The 21,050-nt window shown below is 38.9% G+C and overlaps 1 protein-coding gene across 11 annotated transcripts in view; it reads right to left on the reverse strand.

Moving 5' to 3' along the window:
* Positions 1–21,050, reverse strand: part of SH2D6 (SH2 domain containing 6) — a 96,117-nt gene that overhangs the window by 53,087 nt on the left and 21,980 nt on the right. For all 11 annotated transcript variants that reach the window (XM_046942733.1, XM_046942732.1, XM_046942731.1 and 8 more), the window contains one exon: positions 9,599–9,645. In XM_046942733.1, the coding sequence (XP_046798689.1) occupies positions 9,599–9,645 (47 nt within the window). The remainder of the gene's footprint in view (positions 1–9,598; positions 9,646–21,050) is intronic.

Consider the following 21,050-nt stretch of genomic DNA (forward strand, 5'->3'; position numbering starts at 1 on the left):
CAATACCCTCGTGTTAGTGTCCACGTTGTTTTTATGGTGTTTCCTTATTCTTCACATCAGCATCGCTGTTGGAAAGAGTTTGAGGAAGGTGCTAGTAGAGAGGTGTTTGTTTACATGATTTCTAAGTTTGCCTGCAGCAAATTGAAATGTTTTTGGCAAGTTTAGTAATTCTTTTGAGCCTCCACCAGTTGCTGTGCTGCCTGTTGGGTTTCAGGTCTTGCATTTATATTGCTTAAAGGACTGTGGTGTGATTCTTACCACTTGCACTTCATCTTTTGCCAGCCCAGCTGCGTTGCACTGACCTTCCTGAGACTGTTCCAAGTGACTGGTTTCTGTAGGCACCAACTGTCTGGCTTGCAGCTGCAACAGGCTTTCTTGTCTGTAACTTCTCCTTGCTGCTTATCTTGTTACTTCTCTAGCCTGCTTGTCTAGCTCACTCTCAAGTTTTGATATAGTGCTGTTTTCATGGCCTAGTATCTTATCTCAACTTTTTAGCATCTTCTCACTTCTGAATTCATCCAAGTCCAAATGACTGGGTTTAATACATGTCTTCATCACCTTCGAAGTACTGCATAGACCACCTGCCATCACAGCACAAGCAGGGAAACTGGGAATGAAGCTCTGCATGCTTGCACAGAAGCAAGAAAACATTTTCCCTTGTTTTTATAGAGGCTAGTGTAAAGTAAGAAGAACAGTGCATCTCTCCTACAGTCAGCATAGGTATATGTTGATAGCACACTATAGTTTAAAAAACTGTATGTATTCTTTTTAAAAAAAAAAGACACTTGTGTTAGGAGACTTAGAGAAAAGTGAGACAAGGCATCTGCTCTGATTTCTGTGCAGCATTTGAGCTTGGGCACATGTGGAGTTCTACTAAAATGAGATTATATATAAGCAGTTCTTCACACTTCATTGCTTGAATGAGCCAGGAGTTATTTTCTTCTGAGTTTTGAGTTTCAGGTGCAGTGCCTTCTGACTACCAAATATGATTTTCTAAAAGGGAAGAAAGAGCAGTGAATCGAAACTACAACAACCTGTTCTGTGTGGTCTGAGTACAGCCTTGTAATAGAGAAGAGCAAAGCAAATTAACGGCCAGGGTGGAGGCAGAAGATCCTGTCCAGGCACACAATTACAATGAAGAACTGGTCTGTGAGTCAGGCAACAGCTTCCACTGCTGGTTCTGCTTGGTTCTGCTTCTGCCTTTGTGTACAAACATGGAAAGCTCATTCTGTGTTCAAAAGGTGACCTCACTGGTTTCTTGTTTTTAGTTTTGTTTTGCTTTCTTATTTTTGATATCCAACTTTAGTTGCTCTGTAACTGATGCTTTGTTTCTGTTTGAGAATACGAAAAGATAAATGTCTCTACTTCTGCCACAGCCTGGTGAGAGTGAGTTGACTGATAGTGAACCAGGTTCTCCCTTCAACTGGACCACTTTTTGCTTTTTTTTTTCCTGATAGGCTGATCAACTCTCCCTCTTGAAAGAGGGTTAACAGACATATAGTATTATTTAGCACCATGTCACTATTATATCAAAAAACCTATGATCTGGTTTGCTTAACTTCCTTAAAAATGACCATTTCCAATACCAAAGAAACATTGCTATCATGTTACAGTAACTCCATCAGAAACAGCATCTCATAGATAGCTGGACATCATAGTAGGGTACTATGGAGGGAAGTTGTCCAAGGTTTACTGATTTTAATTTTTTTTAACTCAGAAGTTGTCCTGAACAGGCTCTTGAAAAGAAAGTAGTGGATGAGAATCTGGAGACCATTCTAGGCTCGTGCTGGTTTATATATTATCTGTGTAGTGTCAGCTGAGTCTGCAACCTGTGCACCTCTCTCTGGATTTTCCTAACTGACATTGGGAGGAAAAAATGTGCCATGCAAGATATTCACACAGCTTCAGACTGATTTCTGTGGCAGGCGTCGGGGTGTCAGGAGAAAATTGAGTTTCCTCTGTCATTCTTATCTCATTAGATAGAGCTCTGATGAACTCCAGATGATACCAACTGATATCAATTAGACTACATTTATTGTTTGATTGGAAATGTGACTTTTGTTGCTGTTTTCCCAACCTTTCTCAATTATTTTATTTATTGAACTTTTTGGATGCATTTTTCATTACAGAGGAAGAACTCCAACACTAATTTTAAGTTAATGTGCTTTTTCCTCTGTGGTACAGCAGGTCTGTAACCCTGAGATACTCATCATCATTGCAACACGAGTATTTCTGGCTAATGGCAGTGCATACATAAAGAAAACCTTTCATTCTAACTTCTTTCTACAGTGTCCAGGGGCAGGAATATGATCCACAAAACCAGAAGAAAATATTCCCAGGTTATTTTCAATCTAACCACAGCTGTGACACTGTACCATGGCGATTACTTCCATTGCTATTTGGAAAACTGTAAGACTCCAGCAGATATCTGGATACCAGAATTCAAACAAATAATATTCTATATTTTCAACTTCTCAGAGAACGGTATTGCTATTGTGTGTATCTGTCTTTGAAAGATGGAATTGCTATTTCATTTGCAGGCTCTGAATCACAGGTTCTTGTATACAGGTGTCACTTTTCTTTTTCCTCTATAAGCTCTGTCAAATGTAGTTTCAGGATACATCTTTTTAGTAACAAAGACTAGTTTGTAATGATGGCTACTTCCCATGAGCTTTGTTTAGTATCCCTGATACAACTACAGCTGATGAAATTGTGTTGTGAGAAAGGCCACTGCAGTAAGGGCTTTTAGGCATCATGTTTGCTTAGAATATTCTTCATTTAAAACTTTAAAGGATGCTGCAGGACAGGTAAGGTTGCTGCCTAAATACTGCTGCTCTGACTCTGTTCTGATTGTGAACTACAAGCAATGCTGGACTGGCAGGAGGGAACCTGGTCAATATCTAAAAGCCATGCAGTACAGGGCTGAATATAAGGTGATACATACTGCTCTTCAGCTGGACTCACTACTAGCCAAAATGGCTGCTTTACTGGGTTTAGTTTTTGTCCTGCCTAGAACACCATTAATGTACCTTGAGTCTTTCTGTCTTTCTAATAAAGAAGACTTGTATAGAAGTTTTCTGTGGGGTTACAGACTTACGAGAATGTGATATACAGAAATATTTTCTCCCATGTGTAATTTTCTTGATACATTGTTTTCAATATAAAACAGTTGCATAAAATGAATTCACTATTCATCTAAAAATATCAAATGTCCTTTTACTTAAATGCTGGGCAGCATATTTTGGCAAGGGAAACTAACATGAACTTCTAGCAAATTTCAGAAATACTGTAAAGCTTGGCTAGAAGGCTGGCTTGGATTTCCTTGGAATGAAGAAAAACACCCAGTTACGGATTCACAGAACTGGAATTTGTCTTTTTTTCTGCCTGTGTTCTGTACTTTTACTGATGTAAACTGGGCACCTGAGAGGGGGAAGACTGTGATCTCAGGTTCAAAACCATGCTGCCTGTGATGGTGCCACAAGGTTTTTAATACCATGATCTTAATCTTTCAATTCTTCCACTGTTAAATTCTGGCAAAACACTTCAAAAATCATTTAAGAGTTTTGTCTGGCTTTGGATTCAAGACAGCATGTTGAGCAGTCTCATTACAAGAGTGAAAGTGATCTTTTTTTTAGCAGACCTGGGAACAAAACATGCTACTGAGCTGTAAGGGCATCTTCTTCTCAGACAACTGTGTTATGCAGAAGTATCATGGCAGGATGGAAGAGGAATTGCTATAATGCAAGTGTCTATTGCCCCCTTTCTGCTACAGGAGGAGTGTGATATTCTGTCTCTAAATCAATTATACCTGAGTAGAGCTTTAGGTTTTCTGTAAATAACAGACAAAAATTTGGTTTAATGTCAAATTCACACAAGTATAGTATATAAAAATACTTAGTATTTTTTTCCCCTTTGGAGCATATATGGCTACAATGAATATAATGCTGGAATGATTAGATACTGGGAACCTCTTCTGGTCTCTTTTAGATGCCATTTTTGTGAAGAGATCATTTTATGAATACATGTTTTCTGACTTTGCATCCCTGGGCTCTTCCAGTTTGAGAATAATTGGTGATTTTTAAAGTGGCATTTAAACTACACCAAGAACTACTGAAAGCAAGGAGATAAAGCTATGTATTTAGACATAAAACATTCAGCCTAAGTCAGCATTGGTATTTAAGGGCAACAGAGCAGTTAAAAATCCATTACATTATATCCCAAGGAGTGGGGTGAACCTTTCCTCCTAAAGTATTGGGACAGAAGTCATCTACCACCAATGGTTTTTCAGCTTGAAGCTCTCTCTTGGGTGGGGAAAGTCTGAATGTACAAAATCAGGAGATTTTTGTACTACAGCATCTCACTCAAAGAGACAGTAACAGCTCTTTGTCTTCATTATTTGCAAAGGAAATAGCCCAGTTCTCATAGAAATCTCAGTGGTTTTATTGATACTAGTTCCTCAGTATGAAATTCTTTGGTTACTCAAATTCATAAACAAGAGATCAAAATATTTGAAGTTGAAATATTGAACACCCTACATTTATTAACTCAGAATGCATTTAACAATGTCAGTACCCCCCCCAAAAAATTAGAAAATTGTTACTCTAATTTCAGCTTGCACTGTCTGAAGCCTATTATTTTATATCCTGACTTTCCTTTTGTTTTGTTCTTAAGGTTTACTGTTGCCTTAATGTTTATGCCTTCCATTTTCTTGTGTTTTCTGAAAAGAAGTAAAAATGTAACAAAAGAAAATGCATTATGTATGCAAGCATTTGAAACAGTGATTCTAGGGAAGCATGGAGAAGTTAAAAAAAAAAGTACTCAGGCATCTGACTAGGTAGTGGAACAAAGACATGGGAAGCTCTATTGCATGCAAACTTGAACCAGTCCTGCCAGTGGAGCCTCTTTGGACTGCTTGCACCTCTCTGGACTGCCAGCCTGCAGCAGTCCTGGCAGTACGGAGATCTGTTGGCAGTTGCAGCCATGAGAATACTGGCCACTGTCATCTTGGCATATGCACAGCACACCCTGATGTCTTTGATGTGTGCATCTCTTGTGGCTGTGTGGCAGCACTGCTTGGGAATAGGGCCTTTAGAAAGCAATTTATGGCTTTCACCTCCAGCACAGCTTTATAGTTCTTCCTATTATTTTAAGTAAGGTCATCACAACAATGGATGCTCCTCCTTTATAACACCACTGTGAGATGAGATAGGGAAATGCTGTTATTTCCACTCTGCAGGTGGGAAAGGAAGCAAGGAATGCTGCAACAGTTCACCTGGCTTTGCTTAAGAAGCCTGTGGCAAAGCAAGCTCTCAAATCTACATTTTTTCAAATTTAGATTTAGTCATTATTATCAGACTCCCTTGCTCCTAGAGATTTAGCCATACAAACTCTCCTGAGTTAGCTCCAAAGTGGATCCAGGCTTTTTTTTTTTACCTAATGCATTGGCCTGGAGCATGGGTAGAGTAACTTGTTCCTGGAGCTTAAATGTTGACAGCTGTTTAAAAAAAAACAGCTGAAAATGAGTTTTCAGCATCAGGTTATTTGCCTGCCTTAATGAAGAAATAGAAGAATGCAGGTGGAGGAGAGAAGGTGAAGTTAATGTAGAATGTTTCTAGCTCTTGCAGTTTGAATTATGCACGTGCATCCAGTTCAAGTGGAATATCTCAATATTATGGAAACTTTTGATTTGTAATGTCTCTTGCAATTCAGAATTTATTCATATGTGTCAGAGAGATTTCCTTGGCTTGGAAGGCAAGGATGAAAAATTTCAGTGTGGAGTTCTCATTAAAAAATTTAAAAACAAATGAAAAATAGATGTTAGATAGTAATCTAGAAATCAATCTTAACTACATGATGTTTATTTGATCCTTGAGTAGCAATTTTTTCTGCATATACTTTTTTAATACATAAATTCCTGGTAAAACAAGTAATGTTTTTTGTCAACCATGAAAATTGGTAGATATTTATTTGGAGAAAAGGAATTCAAATGCTTCCTACACAATAATTAAACAAAGCTTGTAATTATGTGCTCCTTACCACAGTTCACCCAAGATCTTCTGGAACTGCATGTTGATATATACTAATGATAAACTCGAGTCTTGATATCGTGCATCAGATTGTAAAGATTTCTCATTTGCCTCACAGTCTGACACAGTCAGTACAGGCTTCTGAATTTGCACGTGATAGAGAGGGCTGATCTTGTGATGAAAGAATTCATCCTGACTTTGGAAAACTGTTCTGGAGCTCATAGGCTGAGAGTAAAATTGATTTTGAGCTTGGTTTGGGATATACTTCTCATCACATTAGCTGTAAAGGAGGCCTTTTATTTTCCTGGGAAGGTGAAACTTGAGTAATCTGAGGGTGTTGTGAAATAACTTCTGCAGAAGCATCTGATGCACTTGGACTATCTACAGTGAGGTGCCTGAACTGTAATTATGTTGCTTTCTCAAGATGTACTTCCAATTTATGGATGTATTTCACTAAGTTGCATCTTCTGTGTCAGTTTTGCTGTATACAGTTATAAGCCCTGGCCTTATCTGCACTGCCTATTAAAATGTTAAGTAAAGATGGCAAGACAGCATGTCTGGAAAGTACCAAAGTTCTAGTGCTCTAAGGTATCAGTGGTACAAAGCTGATTTTGATATCTGCTCCCTCTTAAAGAGTGTTCCTGAATGTAGAGTAATATTCTATAGACTATTGTTCATGGGATAAATTTTAATACTGAATAAATCAGCCTATGACCATAATCAGTGGGGTGTTGATTTCTGCCATGGGAAATATCTTTAAAGTGGATTTGTATTGGTGATCTTGAGGACTGTGCAAGCGCTTTGAGTGACCCCAGGCTTTCAGTGTGAGGGTTTCAGCAGAGTCTGAGCACAGAGCAAAAACTAGAAGAGGGCCAGAAGTGGGAGGAAGGACTTTGAGCAAGACTCAAGATTTCAACATGAGTTCAGGGCTGTTGAAAACATAGACACGTGTGAGAGTAGTTTCTTGTGTAATCTTAGCAGTCAGATCTAGAGCATATCTGGACCGGTCTCTCATTGCTCTGCTGTTTCATTCCAAAGCAGAATCTCCTGAAGTGTGAAAAGAAATCCTCCACTATTGGTTTTCACTTGTAGGATGCTAGTGGAGATTGACAATTTCACTGCTGTACTGAGCAGCTGCTCAAAAGCTGTCTGTGGCTTTCAGTGCTGAAGAGAGTCAGTTTACATTATGCTCTTGTTAAGCTGTCAAAGCTGAGGTTAATGGAAATAACAGGATGTAATTAAAGGCTTTATGAAAAGTCTGATGTGCAACAGTTTATTTCAGTATCAAAACTGAATTACTATGAATACACTCTTCCCAGAGTGTAAAAAAAAGACATTTTGTCTTTTTTTTTTTCCTTCATTGTTTTATCCCTTTGGAAAATAGGTGCAATACTGACCAGATGGAAAAGAGATGCTTTTGAGATGGTGACTGTATGGTAGTGAAGGACTCAGGGAGTTATGTCCATGTATGGATGCAGATTTCTCCGGGTACACATGTGGGCTCTCATAGCAGAATGTAGAACATCTGAATGACTTAGTTCACAAAGTATTTATAGCCTGTAGACTCAATCTTTTTTATGAAGAACATAAAGTTCTTAAGAACATCAAGAGCACCTGAAGAACAACATCGGATGTTGCATTAGTGAGAACTAGACTGGGAAATGGGAGCACTTCAGGAAAACCAGCTTCTTTCTATTGAAACCCCATAAAGAAGCTTTCATAATAGGTAGAGACCTGGTCATTGACAGAAGAAAACACAGGATTTTGGTCTTACCTTATCTAGCAATTGTAGTTTTCCTTTTTATCTGTCCGTAGTGTTTTGGTTGTGGAGAAGCTGCTATATGAACAAATCTGTTGATCTGGTTCAGATGGATCAATGAGGATCTTAAGCTAAAACATGCAAACTGCTTGCTGAAAACTGGCAAATTTTGTATTAGCAGTTTGTAAGACATAATAGCAACTGATCTTAGTGTGAAACAATTGGTGCTGTAGACTTGACACCCATATTACACACTTCGGTTTGTTACACTGGACTGATCTGTGCTAGCCTTTTGTTTTATACTTGATAACAGAGTTCCTGTTACAAAACATCTTTGTGATTCCTGTTTACAGTTCTGTAATTCAAAACTTGAATGTGAAAACTAGTACATGCACAGCTCTTGATCTCAGTTCAGTAGATTTCTGTGGGCTTCTATATTGTAGTAGTCATGTATCTCACAGAAGCAGAGGTCACATTCTTGGTTAACTTTATATTCATATTCACTACATTTCCTGTCAGAATGATGTCCCATTAGACTTAATTACCTCACCAGAAGCTCCTCTGACATTTTCTTTATTCATCTATTTAATTATTAAAACAAACCCAGAAGAATATTAACTTATACTCTCATCAAATTCTTATCAATAGGAATATGATTTTAATGGGTAAAAAAGCCTCCAAGTTCCTCTTGCTTCTTACCAATAGAGTGGGACTTGGAAAACAAAAAAAATCTTATTTTGTAAATAGATCTAGTATTTTCCCAGGAAGGAAAAGGTTGCTACATGGGGTAATAACAACCATTAGGTAAAAGAGTGCAGTTCACTCCATATTAGACTGAACACTTCCTGAGTTGAGAAAGCACCCTGATAGTATTTTCTCTGCAGTAATACAAGAGAAATAATATACTTGAACCTTAAGGATATCCTGAATGAACCTGATCTGTCACTTGCTATTGGAATGGTTTCCTATCTGTTGTATCTACGTTCACTTAATATTTTATTACAATGATAGATAAAATTACAGGCATGAAACTGCATGTATTTATGGCAGTAGATGGAATGCATCACTCACGTGTATAAAGATCGTTCACTCAATTGATGTAATCAATGAGTAGTAATAGCTTGTTGTTATTAGCATCTGCATACAGTATTATTGGGTTACTCAAACTTTTAGTACATTATTACAGCAATTTTTGAGCCAGTTAATATTAGAAAAGCTATCCTGAATTGACAGCAGAGACTTCAGTGTTTTGGGGTTAGACCCTGATTTTTCTCAACTTTAACCCTGGAGCACAAAGGTGTTTGGGTTTCTGTTTTATAACATATGGCAATATACAATGCCCTCCTGTTATACCTCACTCATTTTGCTGGGCAGATTTTTACCTCTCAAAAGCTTCAGTCTTCAGTGCTCTGAATTGACAATCTGATCACTTAAATTGGTATCTAAGCAGCAGATGAACTATTTCTGAAAAATTTACTCCGCACACTGTGCAAGAGAAGAGCTTATGTATTCCAGAAGAGGTTGAACTTCTACTTTTTTCCTAATCTTAAGGTTATCTCTGACTGTATTGAGGATGGCTATCATTCTGCAGCTGGTGCAGGGAAAGCTTTTTTGTCAGCTGATCTGAACCACGGTTCTTGTAAACATTCCAGGAACTTTATTCCAGGCAAGTTCCACTCCAATCTGTTACAGGCCTTCACATGAAGAGAAAGTTTCTATTCTCTTTTTCCCCTATTTATTAGCAGAGAAACAGTCAAAGGGCAACAGAGCATTAGTCACTTGATGGAAAAGCAGAAAAGAATGGGGAACTTACGGCTGATGCATTATTTTGAATCGGCTCAGCTCGTAGTCTGATAAACTCTGAAAAGAGAGAAAACAGTTTTTGTATTTTAAAGTTAAGCTTCATTGAGACTGCTCCATTAAGTGAACTACATAACGTTTTTAAAAAGGGAAATAAGCAAAGACCTAGGAAAAAAAAAATTTCTGTTCTGTAGCTACATGTTTGTCTCATCTTGGTTAATGCTTAATGGTTTATTACTTACCTGTTCTAACATTTCTGGAAAGCAGGTAGTACACAGTATATCGTTAAACTGGAATTTAACCGGGCATGTGGCAGGCCAAATAATGCTGGTTAATGAATCATGCAGAAAGTGATAAGCAGGCCACTGTGGGCTCCTTCCAACTCCACCACAGAGTTTCTTTGGGGGCTGTTACTGAAATCAGCAGATCAGCATAGCAGTGGTTGTGTGGAAGGTGGCTTCAGCAGTGCTTGGGAGACTGTACAGTCACCATTTTCTCTGTTCTTGTGCTGGACTTCTGCATGACTCCACAACCAAAAAAAAACTGCCGCCCCCCCCCCCCCCCCCCCCAAAAAAAAAAAAAAAAAAAACAGGGATGAAAAATGAGAGCAGTTTCAGTGTGTCACCTTGGCACACAAAATGCTGAATCAACACCCATTCTTGTGCTGAGCAAACTAACTCTGCTGTTGGAAGCAGTTTAGCCAAAGCATTTCAATAGTGTGTGCAGCTCCAAACATCCCTTGTCTTCACATCTAAGAGTCCAGGCACTGCTTCAAGGCAGAGGAAGTACTTCTGGCCAGTGCACACCTTGCTGCTGAAATTCTTAGGTCAGACCTTTAAGCTAGACTAAATTAAACCTTTTTTTTTTTTTGCTGCTGATATTCTCTGGCTTTTCATTTGCTGCAAAGTTTGCAGTAAATCCTCAGGATTGCACTTAGATCAAACATGTTATTGTGTGGTTTTGGTCTAAAAACCTTGTGCTAGCACTAAAATACTCTTTTTCAACATAGGTTTCAATGGAAAATATGATCACTTAGTTCATGGAATTCTAAACCTCCTCCTCTTTTTGCCTCAAAAAGAGGAAATAGAGATTACATTTTATTTTGTTTCCTGCAACTTCCTAGGCACAGCTAGAGAGAATAGGAAGCCCCGTAAACTGATGGTTTCCAGCAACTTCAGTGATCCTGAATTCATGGTACTTAGATGTTAGCCCAGCTCTATCTCTTTTTCTGAATAATCCTGAATTATCGGTCCCATTCGGAACTCTTTTGCCTTTTCTCTCATCATATCATCAGCATGATGAGTTTGTACTGGGCATACAAAGTGAGAAACTAACAACAGCATCATAAGACAGGGAGATCAAGTGGAAAACATGCAGGATTTCAATAAAAATGCTTTTCCTCAGCCTGTACTTACATTCAAGAAACTCTTGAATGGGGGGGGGGGGGGGGGGGGGGAAGTTCTTTGATATATTTGTTATGAAAATACAGCATTTCAGACTCTAGAGGACCTCTTGCTTTTAATATTTAGCCTGTAATTATAACATAACAAAAAGCAGCTGCATATCCACATGAAGAATATATGATAATGAGCAGATGATCTAGCAGGTCTAGAAATCACCGAATTCCTGTGGAAATTTCAAGCTATATAGAGCCGACTGATTGTCATACAGGCCCATCTGGGCTCATTCAGACTTCATCAGCTGCTAATGAGTCAACAAATTGCCTCTGCAGATCAATGACCAGCAATAGTAACACCATTTCCACTCCTATTATTTCATCTTGTAAATAAAAGGAGGCAACTATCCTTTTTATGGTAAGGACTGAATTTTTGTTTTTTTTTCCTACACACACAGAGAAAACACTTAAACCTTTAGAGCTTGGTGATTTCAGCCCTATTGCTTGCTATTCTTCCAAGCTGCTATTCTCTAAAATCCAGAGCATTTTTAGGTAGTGTTCTGCTGCAGGTATTGCTTCCTGCATAGGCACAGGATATTTTTGTGGTCAGATGAAGCACGTTTAGATATCAGTTGAGTGTGTTAGTTGATGAAACTGTAGTCCTGAACTTTCTTATAGTGGTAAATATTTTCTACAGAAGGCTTTAGCTTGGTTCTTTCCTCTTCTCCCCCCTAAAGACATGATATAGTAAGAGGATTAAACTACTAATTCCTCTCAAGTCGGAGGAAATTGGCATCTATGGGCCTAGCTGAAATCTGTCTTTTCTTATTTAGTAAGATCATCTATTTATTTATTCCCAGAAAATTTATTCTTTTCCCAACAAAATTCTGATTTTAGGGAAGAGTACAAAAATATCTTACATAATCAACATTCATGAAACTGTATGTTAGCTTGTCAGAGGTGGCTAACACTTCAAGGTTTTAACTGTTCATTGCTCCTGTTGTAGTTGCTTGTAATATATGTTGCCAGTGATTCATATTAATATATAGATGAAATATGCTGCAAATGAATAAATGTGATACAGAAGGAGTTGAAGTAGTTTCTTTCCTGGAGGGATTTGAGTCGTGGTACAAACCCCACAGGTTGTCCCTTTAGTTCCTCATTGTGTTTTCTTTTTAAATTCATGCTAGAGAGCAATTTAGAAAGCACATAAAATTTATGTTCTTTTCAAATGAAGTACTTATTTCCCATTTTCTTTTGACTCTTTCATTCATCTGACATCAACTTGCATAGCAGGTCACTTAGTTATCTCAGTAGATAGGAGTAACCAAAACTCTAAGCTTGCAAATCAAGCCAACCAGCTTTGTTTACTAGATAATATCGTGGAAGAGGAGAAATGCTGCCATGGTGCAAATGTTTAGGTGTGCCAATCCTTTACTTGCAGAGGCATGTTTTGGATGTGAGCCTGTGCTGCTGCAGCTGTTTGCCAGCATGGGTGCTGAGGAAGCAGAAGCTTTGCATCAAAGCAGAGAATTAAAACTTTTACGCAATCCAGTGCTGCGAAGCTGTAAGTAGGTTCAAGGAGTTTTTTGGTTGGGAAAACTTTAAGTAGACTCGTGCGTAGTAAAATCTGACATCATTTGGGAGCCTTACCTACCCAAGTAGCACACAACCTAAGGAGCGTGTGCTCCCTCTAGTTGTGGGAAGTAGGAAAACCTTCTGTTCTCTGAGGAAGGCATCTGTAAGGCATAAAGGTGGCTGTTGGGCTGTGGGACCTGATGTAGACTTGACTGTTTCCTTGGTGTGTTTTTTTTTTTTGGCTATGCTTTCACACTTCTTAAATACGATCGTGCAAGGGGTATTTTAAATAGAGGCATCGCTTCAAAAAGGCTTTTGGAGGAGGTTGTTGATGGAGTTGTGTGATACATTCTTTTCCACTCTATTTTGGACTTCTGACATGTATTTCTTTTCCCTTCTGTACTTCTCATCCCATCCTTGTAGATATGTGCCTGTATAAGATGAATGTGGCTGCATTTGCAAATAGTGCCTTAAACAACCCAGGAGAACCCTATAGGATCAGTAGGACTCTGAAAAGGTCATTTCTTATATGAATTAGGATGAGGGGATTCCCTTGACTTTATGAAATAAATGAACAAAAAAATTCCTGTCCATGTGGTTAGATAAGCTGTCAATATCTGTGCAATAAAACTGTATGTAAGGTGCCAGACTTGTCATTAAATCCGATAGGGCTGAGTTACATTCTGTAACATTGCTAGCTCTGGGTATTGATCCTTCCAGAGAACCTTGCTATAAAATGAAGTTGTTTCATTGTGTGTGTGTATCTGTATTTGAATATGATATAGTATAATAAATGTGAATTCCTTCTAATTTTCTTCATTTTTGGGGTGCAAAGAGTACAGGCCCAGATTCATTTGCAGTAATGCAATTTCATGCTGTTACGGCAAAGTGAAAGCACGATACTTTATGAAGTCTCTATATTCAATATGAAGAACATCTTTATGTCAAGACCTGTTTATAGTATTGTTTGGTATGATGAAGACCTGCCAGAAACCAGAATTAGGAGGGATGTGGTCATTGAACAGCTACACTTCACTTCTGAGAGTCAAATTTGGAGTATAAATATAAGTGATCCACATTCAGGCAGTCAATGAAAAAATCTGAGCAGCCATAGAACCGTAACAGGGAATGCTAATGATATCCCCTATTAACTGGCATAGAAGATGATCTGTAAGTGACCAGAAGAGATGCAATGTTTCTTAGGTTTTTTTAAATGTATAGAATAAGATCTCAGTCCTGTCCTCTAGAAACACAGTCTAAGCTACAGAATTCTACCAGAGAGATCTGGCAGAATCTGTCAGGGTTCCTCAAACTGTGCGTGTGTGTCTGTATGTGTGTGTATATATATGTGTGTGTATATATATACACACACCCCTTAGATTAAGGAAAACTGTGAAACATGGAGGAAAAGAGCAGAAGGGAAAGTAGTACATAAGAGGTGGAATCCTTCAAATTAAAGCTCCGTCCAGAAAGAATGCTGTAGTAATATGTTTCTATTGTGACAGTAGTAGAATTCCTTTTCCAAATGTATTTGTCCATTTTTAAGTGTGTAAAGCTGACATCTAGTGGTAGCAGAAGCACTTTGTTGTGCAAAGTAGCTTTATAAATATACCAGTTTGAGTAGCATACTAACAGGTTGAGATAGTTGTAAGGAACAGCAATTTCAGGAGACACTTCTTTGGCCTACTTATAAGTGATACCTGATGTCTTGTTGTTTTAAGTGAAATATTACTAGAAGTGAAGTATTGTCATCCTGGTAAACAGTTTCATTAAGAGAGGACAGGATTGGAAGGGATGTTAGGATTAATATATTCCCATCCAGAAAGCTGAGGAGGAGAGTTAAAGAATCTCAGCAGAGTCATTGAAGGACATTATTTGACAGTTCCCAATTTCAAACTACCTATGAACAAAGAAGTTAATCTTCAGAGCTGTGGTGTTACTCAGAGGTGTAGGCTTCTCTTGGAGGAGAATCAGGATGTCACGTTAAGTGCCAGTCTCACACGAGTTCAAGCAAGATGCAAGGGGTCTGAATCAGGAAAGCGTGTGGGCATGTGCTTCTGTCATTCCCACTGAAGATAAGAATGTGTTCATGTGCTGAAGTCTGTGCTTAAGTGTTTTTTCTACATCATAGCTGATAACCTCATTTGTCATTTATAATATTACTCAAACAGCATTTGTAGTTTATACATCTCTTGCTAAAACTCTGCATGATACCTATCCCAATGAAGCTTTAATTTATTTTTGCCTCCTCTGCTATTGTATGTACAATAGATAAAGGACTAATAAACAGGAAAAAGAACAAAATGATGCAAAAATGAAATATTAAATACTTTAAAATTGTACTTCAGATACCATCTCCATAGCTAAAGGATGCAATTTAAATTGAACATTTGCCATTCAAGTCTGTCTAATACAAAATATATCAGGAGAAGATTCAGTGAATACAAGCACAAATCTGAAGGAGAGGAAACATGCTTCATTGGAAGCATATTTAGAAGAGGGCAAAAATAAATAAAAAAGAAAAAAATCATGGTTTATGTTTCCAGGGTTGACAATTTATGGCAAGAACTGTTCAGTTTTCTTTGGCTATAAATCTGTATTTTATGCTATTTTCAGTCCATAATAATTTTGTAAATACCTGAGGTGTATGTATGTATATAATGTAGCATAATTCCAATGAAACAGATCTGCAGTTTCAAGTGAATCATGACAGGCTGCCTCTATCACTTCACCTGTGTTACTTTCAAAACACAATGAATCATGTTTGTTGACAACTAATGTTGATATTCTGCAATGAAACTGAAGTCACAGTTATAGATGTAGTATAAGAAACAGCTGCTGTGATTTAGGAGAGGTGAGCCTACTGCTTGAACAGAAAGCAGAGATGATCAGCAGTCCTGTTAGTCACAGAGCTGCTCAGTAAGGACAAGATTAGTTAAGTCATGCCAGTCAGAGCTGGGTGATGTGCTTATCTATCCCAGCAGCTAATCCTGTACAGGCGCTTAACGGTGCTGATACACTTCTGACCTTTCAGGTCTGCATGTGGAAGAGACTGCAGTAACACAAGGCTGGCTGTAGCGTACAGAGGCTCAGTCTGCACCCACTGGGAGCCTGGGAGTTTCCTCTCTGCTTGAGTGCTAGTGGTCCTCCAGCAGTGAAATCATAAGGATAACTCACACAAATGGCACCAGAGTTGATACACGTACTATTTGTATGATTTCACAGTAGCCATCTCTGTGTTTGGCTTGAAGAAAACCTCCCGGAGTACACATGAAGTTGTATTGGTGGGGAATATGCTCAGGAAAACCTTGGTGTAAATTGGACCGATGAGGATAGGCTCTGTGGATTTGTGAGCCATTGGGAACTGCTGCTGCTATCATTCTACCACTGTTTAAGGGCCGTGCTTAAAACATCGTGGGAGCTTGAGGTCTGGTTTTTCTATCATGCTAGAGGGAACAGTAGAGTACTTGATGTTTTTAGGATAAACTAACAATATTGCTTTAGCACCATTGGGGATCTGTTTTGTAGTAATGCTGCTTTACATTTTAAGTGAAAATCAAGTTACTTTCCCCCCCCCCCCCCCAACGGATGGTCTGATTAATGTTCAATGCATATTAAACTTATACATCTAATATGTAATACATGTACACAATACATATGTATTGTTTTGCCAGAATATTTGCCAGAATATAAAATATTAATATTATGTACAATATGGTCTGCAAGAGTACCTAAAGTCTGCACTTACAGGGTTTTTTGTGCTGAAGGAGCCCCAGTGAAGATTAATGTAGTTGATCCTTTGTTCTTTTACATGCTAAGGGTGGCTGTTTCTGTGATTTATTTGGCGATGACCGAGCATTTCCAGCCCATTCTACACTCGGAACCTGCTAACTCACATTTGGCTATCCAAGACTTTTTGAACCTGTCATATCAAATCTTGCATGCTGAATGAATAGTGTTCTCCCTGAGAGCTGCCTGCAGAGAGTTGCCATGGTCTGAGGCAGTAATGCCTGGTCTGCAATATAAATCTTTTAAGTGTGTGAGATGGGAAAGTTCATGTTGTTTTTCCTAGGACATAAAAGTTCTGATTAGTCTTAGGCTGACTTGATGGAGAGATGTTTTTTTGAAATTCTTCAACAAAAACTAAAAAAAATTATACTGCCTTTCTCACTAACAGTGATGATCTGTGGGCTGAGTTCTGTATTTGTAAGCCTTAACTGAAAGGGTACTTATTGGAATACAGAAAATAAACCCAGTTCCCATATTTTTACAGTCATGCACCGCTAAATGCTTAAACAAATAAGGTGAGGTTTTAGTGTTTGAAAAGGGAAACAAACCCCATGTATAGAAAAAACTGCTATGACAGCTAGAATTTCAGCCTCAGAATAAGCCTGCAGTCTGGTGCTAATGTGAACTGCAAGATTAGGAAATCTCTGAGTATATGTATATAAAAACTAGAATTCAGAAGAGCCAGACTTCTAGCAGAATAATTTCTCTAAAGATGCTGTATCAATTAAAATAAACTGTTTTGCAGGACTCAAGTTCATTAATTATTAAGAATGTGGGAAAAAAATTGGCCAAGTTGAAATTCAGAAGTTCCATTTTTGGCCAGCTCTAGGAGTTAATGGCCTGGAGAATGCTTTTAGTCTTAGTCAAAATGCCAGTGAGCTGGGATGTACCAAGAAGCAGGACACACTGCAGCAGTGTTCTCAGGGGTTCTGCTGGATGCAAAATTGACTCATTAGGAGCTGATCAGGACTTCTTCCTGGGGAGCACACTGAGCTGTTGGCTGGTTTTGGACCCACTTTAATAATGGCATCTTGTAGGGAGTTGTTGTCTCATCTTGATGAAGGGAAGATTATTAAGATAAGATCTGAGGCCAGGTGCTGCCTGCAGCTACCTGAGCTCCTTTCCAGTATCTACATGCAAATGACTTGGGTAGTGTTGTGCCCTTCTGCACTGTTGTGAAATCTGGCCTACCCTGTGCTATTTTCCTTTAGTCCGTCTTCTCCTGTTTAAATGATCTGCATTTCTACCTGGTATTTCCTGAAGTTGGCAAGCCCTTCTGCTGCTGCTGCTTGTCGACTAGTCTGCAGTCGCTTTCCCCTTGATAACCTGCACAGGTCTTTTAATTGTTTCATATCCCAAAACACATCTGATATACAGTCCTTTTGATGCTTCATTCCTGACATCAACAAGCTACTGCTGGGAGGGGAAGCTGCATGAGGCAGCAGTACATCACATTGGGCCTTCTGGCAGCCACAAGCAGTCTTGCTTCTTTCCCTCTATCTCAACTTCTGGCTCAGCAGTGCATCTTCCTCCATGTGCTGGCTCTGGTGTTTCTCTGACCCTTTTGAGACTTGAATCAGCTGCAAGTTAAACAAAGGAATTGCCCTGAAAGCTTCTGGCTGGGAAGGGAGGTGAGAGGAGGAAATAAGAAAACTGTCACTGGGAAGATCCACCCCCGGCACAGTACCTTCTGCATCTTGGTTTCTGTGAAATTAAGCACTGAAGCTGTGTTCTCAGTCACTGTGAACCTCTTGGAGAAGTTCTCTGGACACTGCTTCCTCTATTTCCCCCATGCTGCCACCAGCACTTGTGTGATGAACTGAATTAGGAAAGTAGTGTGGCTGAGAAGTAACCCTACAGGAAAAGTTGTCCTTTTGGGTGTGGGGAAACATAGGAAAGCTGGAATGAGAAGCACTGCCCTGTAACCAGTTATGAAGCTGCTGCTTCAATTAATCTAATTTGCTTACTGAGGAAATGAAGGAAGATGGGGTGTGGTGGTGACACTTTTCAGTATCTGAATATTGGTCTAAAGAAAGGAAATGTGCTATCCTGAAAAGATGGCAGAGGCTCAGTGGAAAGCGCTCTGTGCACTGCAGTATGAAACGATTGCTCTCTCTTCTCTGGGATTAAGAGTTTCCATCGTGCTCTCATGAGGGAGGCTGAAAATGACAACAGGAAATAGCACAGAAGAAATAAACTCTCAGGTCACTGATAGGTGAGATTGGCAAGGACCCTTGTTACTAGGGAAAGTTAAGTTATAATCCTACTTAAAGGCTGCTGTACAGGACAAGTAAATGACTGTGGAGACTGCACAGGTCTTTTGGCCAGTTGGAGGCAATGGGATCAATCCTGGAGAATCCCAGAAAGTGGGGGGGCCTTGAACCTTCAGCTTGCCCCTGCTGGCCAAGGGCCTGGGAACTGAGCAGAAGTACTCTCAGCTGACACTGCCCGCAAGAGCAGCTGCCTTCTGCTTTCCTGCATCTGGACACAAGTAATAATTATTACAAGAAGTGCTGGGAAATAACTGAGCCTGAAAAGACGACAAACTGTGGGACTCCTCTCACCACTCAGTGCAAATGCAGTAGAGGCAGTCAGCAATCTTAAAACTGCAACAGCAAGCATGAAAGCAAAACATTTGCATGAGAATAGCCTTGAAAGATCAAGAAAGGCCGTATGCATATTTGTAAGCACAGTAAGTTTGATCAAGAGAACCAGAAGTAGCTAATCTTAATGTTAAAAATAAATGCCCTTGCTCAATTGGAAACTGAACAGTGACTTTGTATGTATCTGGCAGCTGTGAATACTCCCATGGCTGGCCACTTCTTTGGAAATAAGCCGTATCATAAGCTCCCTGTTCTTTCATATTATGCTAACAATTTCATGTGCTCACGCACAAATCTAGAGAGTGTTATAGTTTTGAGTATGCACTCATAGGTAGTAGGATAGATTTGCTGTATCTCCTTTGATAGTATCTTACATTCTGAATGTAGTGTTTCAGTTCCACTCTTTAGCTTCATTTTAATAATCACAGTGGTTATAGATATTCAATATAGATAGTCTTCATACAGTCACAAAAAGGTTGTATATGTATAGGCATCTTGAAAAATAACAGCTCATTTTCTCCAGCCTTTTTGCCTTAGTCACAGTAAGGAGTTTTACAAATAGTGCATAATTACTGTGTCCATTAGCAAAATCATGACTGCTGTGTTTCAACAGTAGGTAGAATAACTTTGCAAAAAAAAAATAGACTTTAAGGTCATGGCAGCTCACTGAAGTTTGAGAAGGAACACCATATACAATTGTGGTAATGTAGGTAAACAGCAGTATTACACTGTAATTTTTATAATGAAGATCTTCTGCTAGTATGTAAGGCTTACATACCAGACCCAGGCTGCTGAAATAACTCAGCCTTCATGACATTTTTTAACAGACCAGCTGGCAATACTTCTTGCATCATGTGGCACTGTTTCAAACTGGAAAAGCTATTTCTGCCACTAGAAAAAGATGCTTGTAGGTGTCTATGTCAGTAGGTGTCTTCAGTCAAAGTATGAACCTTCTCTGTATTGGATGTCAGCATGGGGAGTGTAGATATGGACTTCTAAGGGGTGTGTGCTTGGAAGACATCTATTGTGGAGTGGTAACTCCTTTCCTGTTCTGTGATGATGTGCTGAGTGTTTTGTAGTGTGTTATGGCCATAGCAGCTCCAACAGATGACAGCCACCTCTTGAATGGGCAAAGTTAAAGATGAATTCTGCAGTATTAACCTATGCTTACTACTGAGCTATGGAAACTTTCTTGAGAAGTACTTGGCTACAAAGCGGTCAAGGACTTTGATGTAAGCATCACCTTTATTTTCTCCTAGTGTGGAAGTCTGAAAGACAGCTTGTAAATATAACACTCCCCCTACATGTTGTATCCCTGCTGACTTTCTGTAATGTCATTAGATGCGTTAGTGTACTTCAATGGTTTAATTAAAATTTTTTTCTGGTCCAATGCAATAAACAATGTCTTATGTCAGTGCACAGTGTCTGATGCTAATGATGCTTCTGGATGATGGATTGTTGTGGGGACAGCTACAAAGGTGAAGAGTAACTGAATTTGAGAGTTTGATTTCCTTTTTCTTTGGATTTTATGAACCAGACAGATAATGCCGGTTAGAAGCAAAGGAAAAAGTACTTTGAAAGTTTCTTATTTTTTCTGTTGTTGTGTGGAAATTTAACAGTCTACATCACTGACAAATGGATCAGTATACCTATTTGGTATGTGTTAAACTATTAGTTGCATTTCAGAAATAAAAAATGAGATCTAGTTTTGGATTCAGGATGCACATTATGTTAAACAAAGTTCCATGTATGTTTGTGTATAGATTTTTCTTGGTAGAATCAACATAGTATCCGTGTCTTTTTCTGTATTGCTGCTTGATCTTAATACACAGGCTTTATTTACTTTTTGAGGTCCTGGGGCACCTAGTGTATGCCTCTTCCTCTTCCCTTATAGCACTGTGAATCTTAGAAAAGACTGGTATTCGCATTTCTTCTTTGATGCTTCATGTCAGACAATGAGGGCCACATCTGCACCTGGAGTTCCCAAAGTCTGTATGTATTCAGAGTATATGGTTCTACTCTTAGTATATTCTACACTGATTATATGACATTAGATGCTGTTTGGGAATGAATAGGAAACGTGTTCTTTTGTTTCTTTT

Source organism: Gallus gallus, chromosome 6 (assembly GCF_016699485.2).
Source record: "Gallus gallus isolate bGalGal1 chromosome 6, bGalGal1.mat.broiler.GRCg7b, whole genome shotgun sequence".
Classification (NCBI taxonomy): domain Eukaryota; kingdom Metazoa; phylum Chordata; class Aves; order Galliformes; family Phasianidae; genus Gallus; species Gallus gallus.